We start from the raw sequence: 20,080 nt of genomic DNA, 5'->3' as shown, positions 1-20,080 counted from the left end.
CAATTCCAGTCCACTTTGAAAAGAAAGAAAAGAAAATTAACCACTGACGCACCTAGAAGGATACAAACAGAAATTCTAAAGTGTTATATTCTACATTATTAATGTAATTAGTACATGGTCACTTATTGAGTATGTTTGACCAGAATTTTCTTCTAGGATCTGGTGGTGAAGCAAAATGAAAGCAGGGCACACCTTTCACCTTCTGCTGCCCTTTTGTCTAAGGCAGTGGATATTTATTTACTCAGGATGGCAAGGTCATTCCATTCACTAAGACATGGAAAAACACAAGTGATCCAGAGTTAATAGGCTATTTGACAGTCTCTGTGTGAAATGAGATAATTACAGGAAAGTAGGATAGTAGGGGAATGAGTAAATTTAATTTAAAAAAAAACTTGATAAACTGTGAATTTTCCAAATGTCATTGAAAACAAAACAAAAAAAAAAAAAGCCAAATATGAGAAGTGTAATTTATAGCAGCCAACTTATGTCAAGAGACCTCGGTCCTTTTGTCATGAGGAATTTACCTTCATTGCATGTACTCATGGGCTCATTCTGCATAACTATCAAAATGTCAGTGAACTTTTTGGATCTGTAATGTTGTCTACTCTTCAATGTAAAAAAATAAATTAATTAAGGAAATTAACATCTGGATAACACGTTCATGATAACAGAGATTGAGATGCTGAAGATGGCCTTGTGAATAAGTGTTCTTATTCCTTAGAACCTCGAGGTGTTCTTCCTGGCACCACCAGTTCAAAAGCTCACTTTTCTTTTCCTCACAGGTTATCAGCCAGTCTTGTCTGGTCAGCAGGGATTCCAAGGCCTTATGGGAGTGCAGCAGCCACCACAGAGTCAGAGCGTGATGAGCAGCCAACAAGGAACTCCGGTGCAAAGCGTAATGGTCTCCTACCCAACCATGTCTTCTTATCAGGTGCACACCAGCTGTTTGGAAAACTGTGGATTACAAAGTAGTTCTGGGCCAAAGTAGAAGCTGTGTGTACTTACCTGTTCTGAGTAATTAGCTGGGTGGTAGGTGCTTGGCCTACTACTGTTGTTAGTTGACTTTGAATCAAGATTATAAAAGGCAAGTTGAAAATAGGAAGCCTATTTCTGTAATGGCAGGGATTTTGAATGCCCTGCTAAATTTGTTTCCATATTAACTTCCTATTCATGGAAGAAAATTTATTGAAGTTCTATTGGGGCATTTTATTGAAATTTTACTTATTGGTAGAAAGTCCTCATGATGATTTTCCATTTTTGTATTTATTTTAAGAAATTTTATTTTACAATAATTTTAAGCTATGAGAGATTTTTAAATGATATCTCAGATTTACTTAAAGGGCACTTATGGATTTAACAACTGCATTATGCAGACTGAACCCAATTGTGTATTTCAAATGGGTTATGCACCCTGTTGTGATTTATATCTTGAAATACACTGGAAATAGAAAGTTGTATCTTGAAAAACACAGGAAAAAGTTAGTGCAATGCTTTAATCATTAAATTTAGCTGTACCAGTTTCTTCTGGTTCCATGGAACCTACCTTAGCCTATCAGGTACAAAGCCCCACTTATTATGGGAGACTCCATAAACTAAAGATATGCATGGCTTTCCAAGCTGAGAGACGTCCAGCATGAGAGATTCAGACTGTAGTACCTGGAGAACATCAACAAAGGAGGGAAGGAAGCTCAGATCTAACACCCTATGAGCATCTACTGCCTGCCAGACATTCTGTACCATTCCTGCAGTCCTTCAGTGGCTCTTTAAAGTAGGTATCCTTATCCAGTTGGATTAGGGAATCAGAGAAAATAAATTAATTTACCCAAGTGAAATAGCTGGTAAATGGCAGAAGTTGGATCAGTGACTTTTAAGATCTAACTCAAAAGCTTGAGTAAGTTTCATGACACCATCTTACTCATTGACACATCAGAATAGCCTCTTCACATATGTTTCTTACTTGTGTCTTTCTCCAGGTGCCAATGACGCAAGGTTCTCAAGGACTGCCCCAGCAGTCCTACCAACAGCCAATCATGCTACCTAACCAGGCAGCTCAAGGGTCACTCCCAGCCACTGGAATGCCTGTTTACTGTAACGTTACACCGCCAAACCCTCAGAACAACCTTAGGCTGATTGGTCCACACTGCCCCTCCAGCACTGTCCCTGTGATGTCGGCCAGCTGCAGGACAAATTGTGCAAGTATGAGCAATGCCGGTTGGCAGGTCAAATTCTGAGAGGTCTGGCTGTGGTTTATTTCATCAGCTATTACTCATGGCCTTTAAGGGAAGAGGAGCAAGTTGGGAAGACTGGCTGAGGACTTAAGTATTCACTCAACACTCAAAAGATTGCTGCTGGTATTCTGTAAAAAAATAAACAAAGACTAATACACATGTTAGCTGGTCAATGGTGCATATTTCTGTCATGTCTGCTAGGTATGCCTTTATAGCTTAGCTAGTGACATGAATTCATCGAGGTAAGATTTTCTCCTACCACTGAACACCACTGTGTAGATTATAATATCCCTCATTTGGATTAGTTTTGTACTTTGTGTTGAGTTTGTGATGCTAAAAGTATTTAAAAATTATATACTGAATCACATTGTACCAAAGCTGTAATGGAAAAGAAAAGAAGAATTGATGAATGGAAGGAATAATTTATATACATTATAGAGTTTTCTTTTTTTAATGCATATATACTGTATTGTAGTGTTTAATCAAAATAAAACTATTTGACCTTATGGAGGAAGGTCATGTTTTTACCACCAGTTTGTTCCACTCTCTCTTTCAATATGTGTTTTTGATGTGTTGCTGTTATCCTCTTCAAAGACAATTTTAGTACACGTTCTAGGTATTTGCAGCTGAACTAGTATCACATTAGGAGTTTTATAGGCAAACTCTCAACCAATGGCATTTTCTTGTCATAATATTATAGGGATCCTAAAGATGAGATTCATTCATCAAGGTCACATTTTGAAGCATGTAACTTTCAAATGGTATTATAGCACTATTGAATGCATGTAGCCATACTTCACCAACTAGGAAACTCAGTGTCATTGGTAACAGCAGCCCTGTAACAAGCCCTTTCTCCCTTCACTGGAGTTCTACCATGTACCTGGAAAATAAGATACCTTTGCTTCGGTGAAAATGAGAAGACACACAGTCTATTTCCATCAGTTACATTGGACCATACAATGGAAAGTACCTCTGGTTTTGACAGTGAGCCAGTAACTCAAAGATGCTCATGTTTGCCCCAGTACCAAGATCAATACAGCAATGATTTAGTCATAAAGATCCAGAACACTAGTGAAGACATTTAGAAGAAGCCGGTGGCTATCTGATCCCAATGTGTTTAATTCCTTATAGATTCTTCAGGTAAAACTGAGTTATGATGACCTCTGAAAAGTTGTAACAGAACTTTGAACCTTCTGAAAGATACTTAATTGGGAAATAAAACCTCACAGCTCTCACTTTACTCTCATAGCACAATGATTGACAGCTTTGTGTTTTATACTCCCTGCCCAAAGACCACTGTGACCAATAGCTGAGCACATCTGGAAAGTACATCTGGAAAATTCACATTGTTTTGTGTATTATCACACTCTCCATGTTAGATTTGCCAATTTCATGTTGTTTAGTTGTGTGGGGAGGCAAGCAGTTTAAAACTCTACTTAACAGATTCCCATCCCTTAATTTCATACTATCATTTTCTTTTTTCCTTTAAAAAGGAATTTTTACAAATAGTCTAATTACCATCATTCCTTATAAAATTTGTCCCATTTTTCAAAATCTCAGTCTATTTATTTCTTCATCATAAATCTGATCATGAAAAGTGTTATAAAAAAGAATGTTCTATTTTTTTTTAATTGAGCTATTAAACCAAGAGTTGACCTGAGGAAGGACAGTATGTTTGCACAAATATAATCTTCCTCTAATGAAAAGAGGGGTTTGGCTAACATGGATAATATATTCTCTTTTTGGATTTCTGATCTTGGCTCTGATCTCAAACTCAATGATCCAAATATGAGATTGAATATTTACCTCTTTTTTGAATATTTATCTCCTCTCAATGAAATTTTGGGAAATTTTTGTTATTTTCTTTAATAATCCTTAGAATTACTGAGCTTTCTTTTTGATGGAAACAAACAAAAAAAGTCAGGGCTTATTTACTTATTTTTTTGACCACTCTACCCCATGTGTGGTAGTCTTTTATATTTAGACATTTAATATTGCAATAAGTCCATTTGAATACTATTTTTGAACAGTCTTTCTTCCCTATTTTCAATAAATATTTACTTCTAATATTATGATATTCCAAATATTCCATTATTCCTCCAGTTATTTTCCATTAGAATATTTGAGGTGACTATAGAAACATAATTGCATTTGTAAAGTATTTTCAAACTTTATTCTTTAGAAAGCATTCAATTATTTTCTTGTTGGCTCATAATTTTATCACATCATATTTTGAATTACAGATTATTCAGTTTATAATCTAATAAGTATATGAGTACTTAGATATAGGAATACATAAATAGATCCAGTTATTTCAATGATCTATACCTTCTACAGGAATATAAAAGAATGATTTATGCATTCATTTGTTCAGCAAAATGTCATTATATAGGAGATTATATCCTGATTATGTGGCACCATTCAAAACAAAGGTATAACTAATTTAAAACACTTAGATTTATACTTGTAAACTTTCTCTTGGATACTCTTTAATATTTGGAACTAAATATTCTAACTAGGATGCCAATGAATTTAAGCCATGATCATGTTGTTATTTTAAAATATTCCCATAGGGTGTGGCCAAGACAGAATGTTACCCAGCTGTATAGAAATAAGTTGATGTCATTAATTATAAACATAGTTGGAAGAGTCAAATGAACAAAGTTGCAGGTCTACCTTCACCTGTGCCCCAGCACTTAGATCTCAGGCACCTAGGTCAGTTATGAACCCAAAACAAAATATTGTAAATACTTCAACCTAAAAGCTGTAATTAAAGTGGATCTTTTGGGTTTTTATTTACAAATATTTTATATAAATATAGAATGTCTATTTTCTAAAATATTTTTCATGGAAGATTCTTTCACTGGGATATTTATCATTGTAATATGAAGCAGACAATTTGAAGAGCAATTCTAATTGAGAGACAAGGTTAATCAAGGTTAAATGATCTTTTTAAAAGCTATCTGGTTTTTGGAAACCTTTAATATATCATTTAATAGCATGAATTTCCAAAAAGGAGACATAATTGGCATAGTTTCTCAAAGTTATTAGAATAAAATATCCTTTGTTCACAGAATAAATTTAAAGACTAATATTGTAAGGAACATTTCTGTAAAATTATAGCAGAAAATCCTAAACTAGCAGTACAGATTTAGTTTTTATTTTAATTTCAACAGTAACAGAATGCAATGCCACAACACCACTTCTGGCTAGATCACTTTTTGGCAACTGCTCTATTGTGCACTATTTCAGTATTTCCTCCATGGATATCTGAAGCTGAAGGGAATTGTCGTAGTTCCAGGCTTTCTGTATCTTTATTTTTTAATTTTTAGTATTGAAGAACTCGATGCATCCTATTATATAGTCATACAGGTATAAAGTGTATGGACATAGTTGTCTCTAATGACTCTAACACTCCATGTGAATGTTAAAGGGAACAAGAGTGATTTATTCATTAATTTGTTCAGTATGCTTTTATTGCATACATAACTAATTTCAAGACTTTGAATCACAGTCTATGGAGTCTTTACTTTTAAGAAGCTCAGAAATTTTCAGGATAAATTATGTCAGTATATAAAAACTAATTTAAAATTTAGTTATAGGTCACATCTGAAAAATAGCACAAAAATAGGATTTGAGAGAAGGAAAAGATGTTTTCTGGATATGGTTTTATGAAGCTTTTGTTCTGTACCATGTGGAAAGATGGAATCGGGGCATGCAGAGATGGGTAGTCATGAGTGGGTCATAACCCTGACTAGAAAAAAATGCCCAAAATAAAAAGAAATAAATGCAGAAAAAATCAAAATACAATACAAGAGAGTTGGATAGGAGGTGACTAGCTAGAATAAAGCGATGAGTCCTGAAAACCTCACAGTATCCCTGTTTGGCATGGATTTGAATGCCTGGCGGAGCTAACAAGCAAGGAGTGGCTTATGAAAACTTTTGAACACAGGGTAATGTGATCACAGCTATGGCTCATAAAGAAGCATATGCTTCAAAAAATAGGATGGATTAGACTTGAAATGGCTCTTTATTAAGAAACTAGAGATGAACACAATAATAATTAAGATTTTCTACTGAGCTATAGCTATAATTAACATTATTGGGATAAATCAGAAATGAGTTCTAGCTCTAGACTTTGCACATAGAAAAGCTTTAGAGATGCTTATCTTATTTTTCTCTCTTGGACATAACCTTTTGCATCAGAGCAAAAGCCCTATCTTAAGCTGCATCACAAAGCACAATAAGTAAAATCTCTCAGGGTAAAATAAGACAGCTGAATTTAGAGACAGCAGGGGAGGCTGACAAGGCTCCATCACAATGTATTTAGTACCGACATACAACATGCAATGAAAACTGATATCAACTCCCCATTCCCCCTTGTTAAAAAAAAAATGTGAGAACACTTCCATGTTACCACTTAATTTTTTTTCCCCTGGATTCTTATGGATGCCACTGCTTCCACCCAATTTGAGAACTATTTGCTTCTTCCCAGGCTATTGGGTCTAAACTCCTCTTTACGTAGAAAGGTTGTTTTTTCTAGATGTTTCCCATTATTTCCCAATAGTTCTCAGCTTCAGTGTTTATTCCAAGTTCAAAAATTTTTATTTTTTTTTGCAGCCTCCAATCTTCCTTCTAAAAAGATTTGCCGCTATTAAATGTCATCAGGGGCAAGAGATTCTTACTCTTGGAGTTGGGTACTCTACTGCTCTCAGCGCCGCGTTCACAGTAGGGGTAAGAGGCATCTGAAACTCTTCTTCTGCAGAGGAAAATCACCTCTTGATCCATATCCTAACTGGGAACTGATTCTTCTACAGGGCATGATGAGGCTTCCCCTAAAGATTAGCCATCTCGGGGCTGGGGATGTGGATCAAGTGGTGGCGCGCTCGCCTGGCGTGCATGTGGCCCAGGTTCCATCCTCAGCACCACATAAAAACAAAGATGTTGTGCCCGCCGAAAACTACAAAATAAAGATTAAAAAATTCTCTCTCTCTCTCTCTCTCTCTCTCTCTCTCTCTCTCTGTCTCTCACTCTCTCTTTAAAAAAAAAAAAAAAAAAAAAAGATTAGCCATCTCCCCTGTGAGCAGAAACCCCCGGAATGCTTTGATATTTGTATTTGTCCTTTGGTTCATTTCACTGTGTTAGTCTATTTGGAATGGGAAGAGAGAAGAGGTCACACACTAAACAAATTGAGGGAGATTTAAATCTGAATAAGGGTGAGTGCCCATCAGAATCCGATGGAAAGCCAAGGATGGAGGTCTAATGAAAGTTCATGATGGTGTCTGTGCGGATGATACCCAGACTCAGCCCAATCTGGCTGGAGAGCACCCTATTCAAGAGTCACTTTTGGAATGCCCAGTGTCTCACCCCTTCAGTGTCTGGAGTACACAGGGGACACACAGAAGTTGAGAGTGGGGAGAACCATGGGGGTGGGAGAAGGTGAGACATAGATGTACAAAAGTCCTGGCATTCAAACAGGGCAATTTTTGGTTAAGTTCTCCATCTTGCTCCCAGCTCCAGGATCCAGAGTTCTCACATAAATGGCCCAAAGAAATAGATCTGATACTGAAATGTAGGATACACCTAGTGTTACGTTGCTCATCCTTGCACCCTAAAAGTTTTACTGTGTTCATAGCTTTGAAAACATCATGGTTTGTACTGCCATAATGCTACCATAAGGTCCTCTCTCCTCTTCTTCTTGTAGTTCTATTTTTATTTTTTCTTCATAAGGAATTTGCAACTGTTCTTCTTGAGAAACTAAATCAGTGGGCACCTCTGTCTCTGCAAACATTTCTTCCCTTTGTGTAAAAGAGCAGTGAACCTCAGATAGTACAGGTTCACAGGGCGGTCGACAGAAACACTACGTACATGGTGTATTCTCAGTCACTAGTATCCGTCTTGTGATTGTTTCCAACCTGCTGAAAACTTAGAAGCAGGAAAATTACCTGCTTTTCCCCCAGAAAGAGGATGACCATCCGTCATTGTCAAGTGTTTAAAACTTTTGTTCTAGAAGAATGAGGCCACCTTTCCAAATGAAATGTACAAGCCAATTTCATCCTTTTGAAAGAGAAGGGAATTACTTAAGGTACTTAATAGTAATGTAATAGAGAGCAATGGCCTGAGACTGAAAAAAGAAGCAATTTAAATTGGACATTAAGAAAATTTCACTTGAAGCAAGGGCAATTATACAATGAAATAATTTCCTAAGGGAGAAACAGTGAGATGCCATTAAGAGAGTTGTTTAAAATAGAGTAGATAAAAACACTTGCAGATGAATCTGCTGAAGGATCATTTTATGATTTATTGCTGTACCTTGCATGTGTGTCATTCACACCATAGATTCACCTGACTCAGTGAGTCTGTTTACCTCAGGGAATGAGCTGCTCTATACCAGAGAACTAAGATGTCTGTATTCTCCCTCCTTCCCCCCCCACTTTTTTTTTTTGTGTGTGTGTGTGTGTTATAAAACAAAATGTAAAACTTTAAGTGACTCCGAATATAAAAGGCAAGAAGAATGTAGGGTACTACAATTGTAGAATATCCACACTGAGTCAGTGTCTCAGGACATTTTTTGATATACAGATGCCTATGTGCATACACACACACAAGCACATGTTTCTGTATCTAATATTGAATCTTATTAAAATATTTTATCTGCACTTATCTAATTTAAACTTTTTTCCAGACTAATGGGTAGATTTTTTCCCCCCCAGTTTAGTGAGTGCTGGTCAGTCTGTGTTACTCAGCAAGGGGATGCATGATAGGGTCATTGCTTCATAGGACCACCATATTGCATTTGGGTGGGATATTAAAAACATTGCTTCCTGATATTGGAAATCAGGAGATTGAATACCATCCACCCAGCACACACATCTACTTGTGCACACACTGTTGAATTTGTGCTGTAGGATTTGTGCAAGTCCTTTAACATCCGCAGTTTTAAATTCTACATTTGTAAATGAAGATGGAGAGGCCATATTACCCAGGCAGTGTTCATGTACAGTGCTTAAGTCAATTTGCCGGGTACTGTTACCTATTATTCTAGATGGACCAAGAGGCTAACATATTGGCTTAGAAGATTCCCTGAAACTCTCACTATTCCTTTATGGAAATATATGCCTTTTTAGGGACTATTTTAAATTTTCTTTTATGCCAAGTGCCTTGAATCCATCATTCAAGACTTCTTTTCTGCCCTTGCTGTCCCCTAACTCTCTTGGGGAAAGCAGCATTTCACACACTACTCAGCCTCCCTCAGCTCTACCTCATCTTCCTCATGCTTAGTCCGTCTTGGGTGTGTCCACTGCAGGATGATTGGAATATGCACTTTTTTTTTATCCAGTCTTATTCAAACATGCATGCAAGTCCCACACTACCAGGGGGGACGAACACAAGCTGGTGTGGGCTCCACTTCATATGGAGCAACCACGTCATAAAGGCAGAGGCCAAGAAATGTCTCTGGGAAGGCAGGTGAACGTAGGTCACAGTTCTTTTTATTCTTATTTTGTTTAATCTTGTCCTCAAACCCTGTCTCAGTTTCCTCTGGCTGGAATAATGAAATGTCACAAACTGGATGACTTAAATCAGCAAAAACATATTCTCTCTCACACAGTTTTAGGACACTTGAAGTAAAATATCTGAGTGTTGTCAAGGGTACATTTCCTCTGAAGACTCCAGGGGAGGATCCTTCTTAGGTCATTCAGCTTCTAATGTCCTTAGGCATCTTTTGACATGTGGCAGCATAGTTAAAATTGCTGTCCCTGATCGATGTTCATAGCAGCACAATTCACGATAGCAAGATTGTGGAACCAACCTAGAAGCCCTTCAATAGATGAATGGATTAAAAAAATGTGGCATTTATACACAATGGAGTATTACTCTGCAATAAGAAATGACAAAATCATAGAATTTGGAGGGAAATGGATGGCATTAGAGCAGATTATGCTAAGTGAAGCTAGCCAATCCTTAAAAAACAAATGTCAAATGTCTTCTTTGATATAAGGGGAGTAACCAAGGACAGGGTAGAGACGAAGAGCTGGAGAAGAAGAATAACATTAAACAGGGATGATAGGCGGGAGGGAAAGTGAGAGTTAAGGGAAATTGCATGGAACTGGAAGGTGAGCCTCAGGGTTATACACAATTACATATAAGAGGAAAGGAGGAGTAGGAGAAAAATTATATAAGTGGAAGAAACGATTTATAGTAGAGGGGATGGAGAGAGAGTAGGGGAGGGGAGGGGTGAGGGGACAGTGGAGAATGGGATAGACAGCAGAATACATCAGTCACTAGAAAGGCAATTTGTAAATCAATGGAAATGTAACTGATGTGACACAGCAATCTGTATACGGGGTAAAAATGGGAGTTCATAACCCACTTGAATCAATCTGTGAAATATGGTATAATAAGAACTATGTAATGTTTTGAACAACCAACAATAAAATAATTAAAAAAAAATAAAGGTAATATTTTATATTCAGTAAAAAAAAAAAAAAATTGCTGTCCCTGTCTTCAGATGGCCCTTTAGTATATGCATCTTGTCTGTTTTTTTCCCTTCCACTTTTATAAGGATACCAGTCATAATATACAATAAAGTTTATGCTACTCATTATTTTTCCCATTTTACCTTGAGTACTAGGAGGCTTAGAATAAGTTTGAACTCTTAAAAACTACTGTAGCTTTCTCAACAAGAAATTTAAAATTGAACATAATTTAGGCTTCATTCCACTTTGGTAATTAGCATACCCTTTCTTTACAGTGTAAGTTGTTTTTGTTATTACGAAGACTGTTCAGTTATTAATACATCATTTTTAAACTTTCAAATGTAAGTGGGATTATTATTAAATCAATCAATTCCTATCTTTTACCACATGAAGAAATCAATTATAAATATTTTGCCAGTTTCCATGTAAAAACTAAAATAAGAAAGTTTTTAGAAGAAAATATAATGGCATATTTTGGGGACCTTGGAGTAATTAGGTATTTCTTAAACAGAAAACAGAAAGGCTAATGACATAGAGAAAAGAGTTAAATTAAATTTCTTGGAAATTAAGAAAATATATTCATCAAAAACCACCATTAAAATCCTGAAAAATGAAGCATAGATTAAGAGAACCTGCTTATAATGCATACCATTGGCAAAGCACTAGTATAACCACATATAAACCACAAAGAATTCTACAGTCAATAAGAATGAAGCAGTAAATACAATAGAAAAATGGACAAAGAAGTTGGACATATATTTCAAAAAAGATAAAGAAAAATATCCAAATGATTGATAAGGTGTGGGCAAAGATATGTGCCTTCATTACTTATTATGGTAATGCAAATTAACACTATATGAAATATCACTACTGAGTCACCAACAGAATAACTAAAGTGACCCCCCCCCAAAAAAAATAGGAACCCTTGTGCATTGCTGATGGGAGTATAAAGTGATTACTTTGGGAAACAAAGTGGTGATATCTACAAAAACTTCAGTCAGTATAATCCCATATTTGTATATCCAATGAAAATAATGCATACATTCAACAAACTATGTACTCAGAAATGTTCACAGCAGCACCATGTGTAATAGTCAAAAAAAAAAAATAGAAAATGACTCAAATGAACTTTAACAGGACAATGGACACATTCTTAGACCATATCCTAACAGTGGAAAATTATATATCAGTGAGAACAAATGAATTATTTCTACATGCAAAAGCATGAATAAACTTTGTGAATATATTGTTACATAGTAGAAGACAGGTACAACAGAGCATTTGCTGTGTGATTTTATTCAATTAAAGTTCAGGTAATCTATGCTTATAGAATCGAGAGAGCTTTTACATTTAGAGGGTAGTAAGTAGAACACTGAGTTTTCTAATAATATAATATGTTTATCTAAGTATTGGCTACCCAGATTTGCTCAGCTTATTGAAAATCATCAAGTTCTCCACTAAGGATTTTCCCACTTTTCTGTATGACTGTTATACTTAAAAAATTGATAAATCAGTTACTCTCTAGTAAATAGTTCTTACCAACCATTTTCAATTATGAAATGTTTTTATTCTTTCATCATCTTGACAAAATTATAAAAAGTGCACTGGACAGAGGATAGCAAAAAAAAGTGAGATTTGGATCTAGTAAAATTTTTTTTTATGAGAAAGGGGCTGATTTAAAGTACTTTCTATTTTATTCCTATTCATATTTTTCTTTATATTGCTTTTCCCCCAAGCCTGGAAGGAAAACGTAAGAAATCAACAATTTATCATTATTTTGTGTATTCTCCAATGTCAGGGTCCAAATATTGGGGTCCATGTTGTGTCTTTAAAGTAGTGAACACAGCTGATAGGTGCCACTTACAAAACCTTTATAGAATTCCTTGGAACCACCTGGAGTTTCAGTCTCCATAGGGCTGGGGTTGTGAAACATGTTCTGGTGTGATGGGAAATGAATTCCATTCAGGATATATGAGACGCCCTTGACGCCCTTTTCTCCCTTAAGAGGATTCTCTCACTTGAGAAGTGGAAGTGTCTCCCTTTAACCTGGGCGCTCTGCATGAACAATTGGAGAAACCTACTGCCTTCTCTTCCATCAGGGCCAGGCATGATATTTTTGGCTTTATATTTTAAAAGCAGTGGAGACCTGTGTAAAAGGAGGGGTTTGGGAAGATCTTTCATCATTTAGAAACAGGTTTCCATTTCTGTGTTAACCAGCTGTATACTGGTAGATGTTACAAGCAACAAAAAGTTTAAGTACTCAGAGAACAACAAAAAACATTTTTTCCTCTCAATGGTGTTACAGGTCTTATAAGGTGAATTAATTCTGCCCATGGGTTGTTAATATCAGAGTTCATATTTTGAGAGCAGCATCCCTCGTTCTCAGGCCTTCAGACTCAGACTGCAATCTTCACCTTTGGTTCTCTGGCGCTTTGAACTGCTGTAGTTTTTAATGGAGTAACCATCTTCAGTCTTCTACTACTGGCTTTCCTGGGTCCCCAGCTTGCAGATGGTGAGAATTTTCAGCCTCCATAATTGCATGAGCTATTTGCAGTATATATGTTGTGTGTGTGTGTGTGTGTGTGTGTGTGTGTGTGTGTGTGTTAGGGAGATCCTCACTAACACAATGGCTATTAAGTCCCCTGTGAGGAAGGCCTGAGAAAATCATCACCGATCTTACTGACACTGATGTCCTTCTCACCAGCACAATCCTGATGATGAGTCATGATGTCATGATGTCCTTTGGGCCCTCTCAACTCTGATGGGTCTTCTGATCTTTCATAATATATCCATTCCAGCAAACCCATGCCCGGAACCACATTGCTCCCTCTACCATATTGCAGGAAAGCACTAGCTTTTCTACTTCCTCCATGCTGTCCATCAGAAAGTGACCTGAGTCCCTCTGATCACGCTGGTGAGGATCAGTTATATGGATGCAGTTCACTGAAGAAGAGTCTGATAAACATTCTTGGTTTGAGAGGTACTTTGAAGCAAAAACTCTACAATATGGAAACAGAAATACAAATATTTGGCAGAGGTTGGGTCTCCCCTGACACTTAGAATAAACAAAGGCAAAATGAAAAGTGTGAGAAAAATGCCATAATTCTTATTGTAATGATGATGAAAACAGCCAAAAAAAAAATTTTTTTGGGGGGGGGGCATAAATACAAATATGGATAAGCTAAAAATAAGTCAATATTCTGAACAACCATATGCCAATAAATTTGAAATGAATAAATGCAATGAGTTCTTCTTAAAGTCCACTCCCCAAAGAGTGTCTAAGCCTGATAGAATCATGAAATACAAATAAAAAAAGGAAAGAATAAGACTGTCAAATTATAGACTAAACTCATTTATAAAAATAAATGAAAAAAATCAGAATAAAATATTAACAGATGGAACTCAACAGTATCTGTTTATATTGATAAATAACATGTAGGTATGTATATATCATAATCAAGTTAGTTTTACCCAATAATGCAGGGAGATTTAGAGTTGATGAAATCCATTCTTACACTTCACTGCCATAATTGAGTTAAATATAAAACCATCTTAATAGATGCAGAAAATAACTATTTGATATACTTACATGTGTTATTTATTAGAATAACTAAGTCCCTCTATCTAGCTTACGAGGTTAAAAAAGGAAATGTTTTAATTGGGAAAAAGTGTATCTCATTCAAATTTATAGCAGGCATTGTATTATAAGTGATACTGGATGTGCTCTTTTAAAATTAAAGATTTGATAAGGATGCTTGACAATATCATGTTTATTCAATATTGTCCTGAGGATGTAAACTAATACATTTAAAGAAAGCAATACAGGATATAAAGTTTTGGAATGAATAAACGAACCTGTCATTCCCACATAATAGAATATTTATACAATAAAAATCTCATAAATATACAACCCAAATATAATATCTAACCCCAAATATGCAATCTATCATCGTCAATTATATGACCATGCAGCAGTCACACAAAAAAATGAGATGTAAAAATGATCAAGTATGTGTAATGTATAACAACAAAACCAGAATATGTATCTATCCAAATGATTTGAAAAAAAAATTCAAAGAAAAATAGTAAAAGTTTGAAACATGTGTAGAAATCTAATAGATGGAGCAAGCATCTTGTTCAAGGTGAACATTTCAGGGAGAACTCAGTTTCAGAGATGCTACATGCTACCGATTATGTACACCCACAAATTTACATACTGAAGTCCTAATCGCCAGTACTTGAGAATGTGACTATATTTGAGGATAGGGATCTTAAAGAAATAAAGTGAAATGAGTTCATTTGGATAGGTCAAGTTCCAATGACTGCTGTCATTGAAGAGGAAACGAGGATCCTGACATATGGGCATTGAGGAATACCCATGTAAAGACACCGGAAGAAGGTGGCCAGGTGCAACTCAAGAACGATGATCAAATGTATGTTTGTTGCTTAAGTCACTCAGTCTTTGGCCCTTTCTTATGGTAGCCCAAGTAACTATACAGTTGAATATGTGTCAGTTATCTATATATGAAAATAGGAATAAAAATGTATTTTAAAGACACTTCAAAATTGCTTCCTAAATTTCATGTGGAAAAATGAGCAGTTAAGAAAATCAAATGACAAACAAGATAAGGACATTGTCCTATCAAACATCAAAGTATTTCATACAGTTGTACAATTAAGGTTTCATAGTGCTACCACACTCATAAATTAATATATTTATAGCAATGAAATAAAGGGCTTAAAAACAGACACAAAATATGAAAAGAATGCATTGCAAACTAAAAAAAAAAAATACTTAACCCAGTAACAGCAATGAAACAACGTTTGATCTCTATGAAAAATAAAATTAGATTTTTATCTCACTAGGTACACAAGAATAAGTGTAAGATATATTAAAATCCTAAATATGAAAAATAAAGCCATAGAGTATTAAGAGAATCTATAGAAGAATGTTTTCATGTCCTCCTGTGATGAATTGATTTTTTTTATAGAAAAAAAAAGAACAGAACTATTAATAAATTTTGATTGCCATAAAAAAAAAAAAAAACTCCTCTACAAAATGTCTCTATGACAATGCGGAAAGAGAAACTACTGACTAGAAACCATGATGTGGATACATGTGCATAGATAAATACACATATTCAAAATATGTAAAGAACACTTGCAAATCAACAAAATGACACATAATCAATAGAAAAATAGAAAACAGAATGGAATTGAATCAGTTCCCAGAAGAGTAAATTTAAGGATTGGCAAACATATAAACAAATGTGTGTTCTTGTTTTAGACTTCTTTCTGCTGCTTTCACAGAATGCCATAGACTTGGAAATTCATAAAGAATAGAAGTTAATTCAGTTCACTGCTCTGGAAGTTGGAAAGTACAAGGGGTACATCTAGTGAGGGCCTTCTTGTTATGTCCTACCACTGGGAGAGAGAGAAAGAAAGGAAGGGGATCAGAAAGAGAGAGCACTAGACAAAGAAAGGGGGCTGAATTAATTATTTTATCAAAAGTCCACTCTGAATAAGCAACCAACACTTTAACAGCATTAATCCACGTGAGCTCCACCCTCATGAGCTAATCAAATAGCCTCTTAAATTCTCACCTCACCTGGTATGGTGGCACACACCTGTAATCCCAGCAACATGGAAAGCCGAGGCAGGAGGAACTGAAGTTTGAGGTCACAGTAGGCAATTTAGCAAGACCTTGTCTCAATTTTAAAAATAAAAGACGCTGGAAATGTAGCTCAATGGTAAAGCACCCCTGGGTTCAATACTCAGTACACAAAATGAATGAATGAATGAATGAATGAATACATAAATAAATGTGCCACTTCTCAACATTGTCACAATGGCAATTTAATTTCAACATGAATTTTAGAACAGACATTCAAACCATCGCAATAATCGATCATTAATGATCAGGGAAATGAAAGATTTAAAATTCCAGATACTAGAATACTTTTTACATGAAGAAAAATTAACAATGCTGTCACAAATGTGTAGGGTGAGGATGTTGAGCAATGGAAAGTCTTGTTCACAGCCAGAGGTACTGTAGGTTGGTACAGTTGTCTATGGTAAGCACCCGATATACCACATATTTCCACTGGAAAGAAAACACCCCAGATTACTCCTTCTGCAGGGGATTAAGACTATGCTGATCACAATGTTTAAGGGGTAGGGTTTTTAAAAAGGAAAAATTTGAATTGACCCAAATGCCTATAAGTAGGAGAATGTATAAATTAATGCATTCACACAATAAAAGAGCACTGTACTAATAACAAATGAGCTAAAGTCACATATCCAATACAAAAATCTCAAAAAGAAAACTTGTGATGAAATACACAAATAGAAGATAAATATTAGATATCATACTTAAATCTGAAAACATTCAAAATAATACTGTGTGTAGTTTATGAATATGGATAGAATATAATTAAAACATAATAAATATGCATGTGAATGATAAATATTAAATTCAGGTCAGTGATTAATTCTGAGGAGAAGAGAATGAAGAACAGAAAATATATTTACATATGAATCTTGAACTAGATCTGGAAATAAAGAAAAAAAATGGGAAAGCAATAATTTCACAGAAAATAGATGGTTGAATACCTGATTGCAAAATTCTTCCATGGCTTCCTGAAGCCATGATCTTTCAAATTAAACATTATTTTAAGATATGCATAGCAAAAGGTGTTTTGCTGTTTGTTTTACTTTTATTGGGTAATTTCTGAATTTTGTGGACCTTTGTAAGTGAGAAATATCTTACTATTCTTGTACATAGTTTATTAAAAACAATGTTTGGAGCTTTGAATACTTTTTCAGGCTTTGACATAAGTTGAATATTTATAAGCATTGCCAGAATTATTATTATTATTATTGTTATTAATATTTTGCCTGTCTTAGGAGAAATGTTGCTCCCCATAGTCATCTGGATACTGGGCCATCTATTTAAATCTATAAGTTTCTTAGTAGTATAAACCCAGCCAAACTGTATTTAGGAAAAAAAAAAAAAGAATATGAGTGAGTGAGTGTGTGTGTGTGTGTGTCTGTGTGTGTGTGTGTGTTTGTGTTTCACTTCAGGTTCTGGTTTATTTGCTCAGATAAGGAATATTGGATTTCTCAGAACTTTTTGATCATTAAGTATTGCTGGTATTTTGTATTCAGTTGAATTCAATTAACATTCAACTTTATTTTTATTGTTGCTGTAAATGTATTTACTAGACACTCATTAAATAGTAACAGAACAAACTAAATAAAACAGATCATAGGAGATGCTACAAAATCAAGTCAAATGAATTAATCATATTTAGGGTTTTCAAAACTGAATATACTTTTTCAAGGTCTTGATTACTATTCATGATAGCTACCAATGCTCACTAGTAAAACTAATTTGACATTGCTGAGTAATTTCTGTAACTCCAAACAAGTTAAAACTTTTCGACTTGAGTTTCTCAGAGATTTTTAAGTTTAAACATGGTTTATTGCTCTCTTTTCCACAAGATTTTGTACAACCATTAAGAAAGCATTAAATTGTGAATCTTGTAGCTATTCAGACTCTAGAGAGCATTTAATATTAGCTGAGACCACTTAGGGTAAACTTTGAACATTCATGTTGAGAACAGGACTACCATTCCTATGTGTTGCATCCTGTCTTAATATTTATTCATTCTAATGTTGATTTATTACACTATTATTCTGTCAGAGAGAAAAAGTAAAATTATTATCATTCGACATTTTTCATACACAAGGTATGCAAGGAGGAAAAAGAATAATCAGATAACAAAAGTTAACCTGAATTAATATATAGGAGTTAGTAGAAAAACTATTAACCACCATAAAAAGCAAGTTAGACAAAGTAGGTTTTCTGTTATTTTTGATTCTTCTGTGTGTGTGTGTGTGTGTGTGTGTGTGTGTGTGTGTGTGGTAGGGATTGATTGCTAGGCAAGTGCTCTCCCACTGAATGATTATACCTCCAGCCCAAAAGTACAATTTTTAAATGGTTGAAATAATCAAGAACTTCAACTGAAATCTGGAATCTACTAAAAAAAAAGGAGAAGAAAAGTGGACGTTCTGAAACTGAAAAAGAAATATGACTGTTAAATGGGCAGAAAGAGACATTCAGCAGAAGACAGAATTACTGAACTCAAAGACAGAAAAAAAAATAACAAACTTTAAGGACGAAGGCACAACTGATGGAAAGAGCAAAATAGCATGGGAAATGTGCAGGACACAGGTGGTCTAAAACACATACAAATGTAGCCCCAGGAGAAGAGGACAAAGAAATGTCATAATGAAGGAATAAATGGACAAGGTGTTCCTAACATGTTGACATTTGTCATCCCACAGATGCAAGCTCAGCAAAATCTAATAAGGTTAATACAAGAAAATTATGCAATTCTTTGGGACATTTGGTTTAAACTCGTCTGGGAGGTTTGTTCGGTAACAGCTGGGCTCACTTATGGATCTGCATGATCATCTTCTGGGTCATCTGGGTCCCATGGCCCACATAGTCTTAGCTAGGATAGATTGTGTCTGCCCCAAGAGTTCTCTTATCCTCAAGTGGCTATTGTGGCAGTAAGGGAGGGTCCCAAAAAAGAAAGAATTAAGGCTCAGGACTGACATAGTATCATTTGCATCACACTCTACTAGCCATGGAAGAAACACAGGGCCAGACTTCACTCAAGAAGTAGAATAGTCTTCACTTGATGGGATGCGCTACCACGTTACATTTTGGGGAGGGTGGACATGGGAAGGAAATTAATCAGAGAATTTTGTGAACAATTTCCTAATGTTTATCCAAGAAATTCACAGCTCTTGGCATACATACCGTTTCTCCTAATTCGTATGGACTGGAGATGTAGCTCAGTAGTAGAGCACATGCCTAATTCGAGGCAACAGTTTGATTTTTCGAACAAGAGAATCAAAAAGAAAGGATGCCACATACTCTATTTAAGGTTATAAGTGGAAAAGACTTCAATCTTTTATTATATACTCCCTTCCAAATGCTTATCCCACACATCTACAAAACTATACATGAGGGATCACACTTTAGCTAAACGTTTTAAAATATGCCTTATTTAGTTATTGAAGTGTTTCTGAAGTTTTACACTACAGATTTCAAGCAAAATTCAAAACCAATGTTCTGTTGAAAAGCATCCAGATAGCTAGGACCATGATACTTTGTTGCAGTAGTTGCATAGAGAAGGTTTTCACTCCTTTGCATAGCACCAGAAGTCCCTGCTGGCTCAGCAATAGCTTCCCTCATTTAGACTACCTTCCTGGACTTCAAAAGTAGTTGAGCTTGCAACTTTCTGCTCTAGGCGTTGTTAATTAGTGACCAATATTAGCTGCCAAATTAATTTATGTATTTTT

The 20,080-nt window shown here is 35.4% G+C and overlaps 1 protein-coding gene across 18 annotated transcripts in view; it reads left to right on the top strand.

Annotated features, from left to right (window-relative positions):
• Positions 1–2,734, top strand: part of ARPP21 (cAMP regulated phosphoprotein 21) — a 149,978-nt gene extending 147,244 nt beyond the window's left edge. For all 18 annotated transcript variants that reach the window (XM_081284939.1, XM_081284933.1, XM_081284935.1 and 15 more), the window contains 2 exons: positions 783–931; positions 1,974–2,734. In XM_081284939.1, coding sequence (XP_081141065.1) covers positions 783–931; positions 1,974–2,231 — 407 coding nt within the window. In that variant the 3' untranslated portion in view covers positions 2,232–2,734. The remainder of the gene's footprint in view (positions 1–782; positions 932–1,973) is intronic.
• The last annotated feature ends 17,346 nt before the right edge of the window (positions 2,735–20,080 follow it).

Source organism: Spermophilus citellus, assembly GCF_964194105.1.
Source record: "Spermophilus citellus genome assembly, chromosome: 3".
In the NCBI taxonomy this organism is placed as follows: domain Eukaryota; kingdom Metazoa; phylum Chordata; class Mammalia; order Rodentia; family Sciuridae; genus Spermophilus; species Spermophilus citellus.
This window is presented reverse-complemented; position numbering and strand designations above follow the sequence as displayed.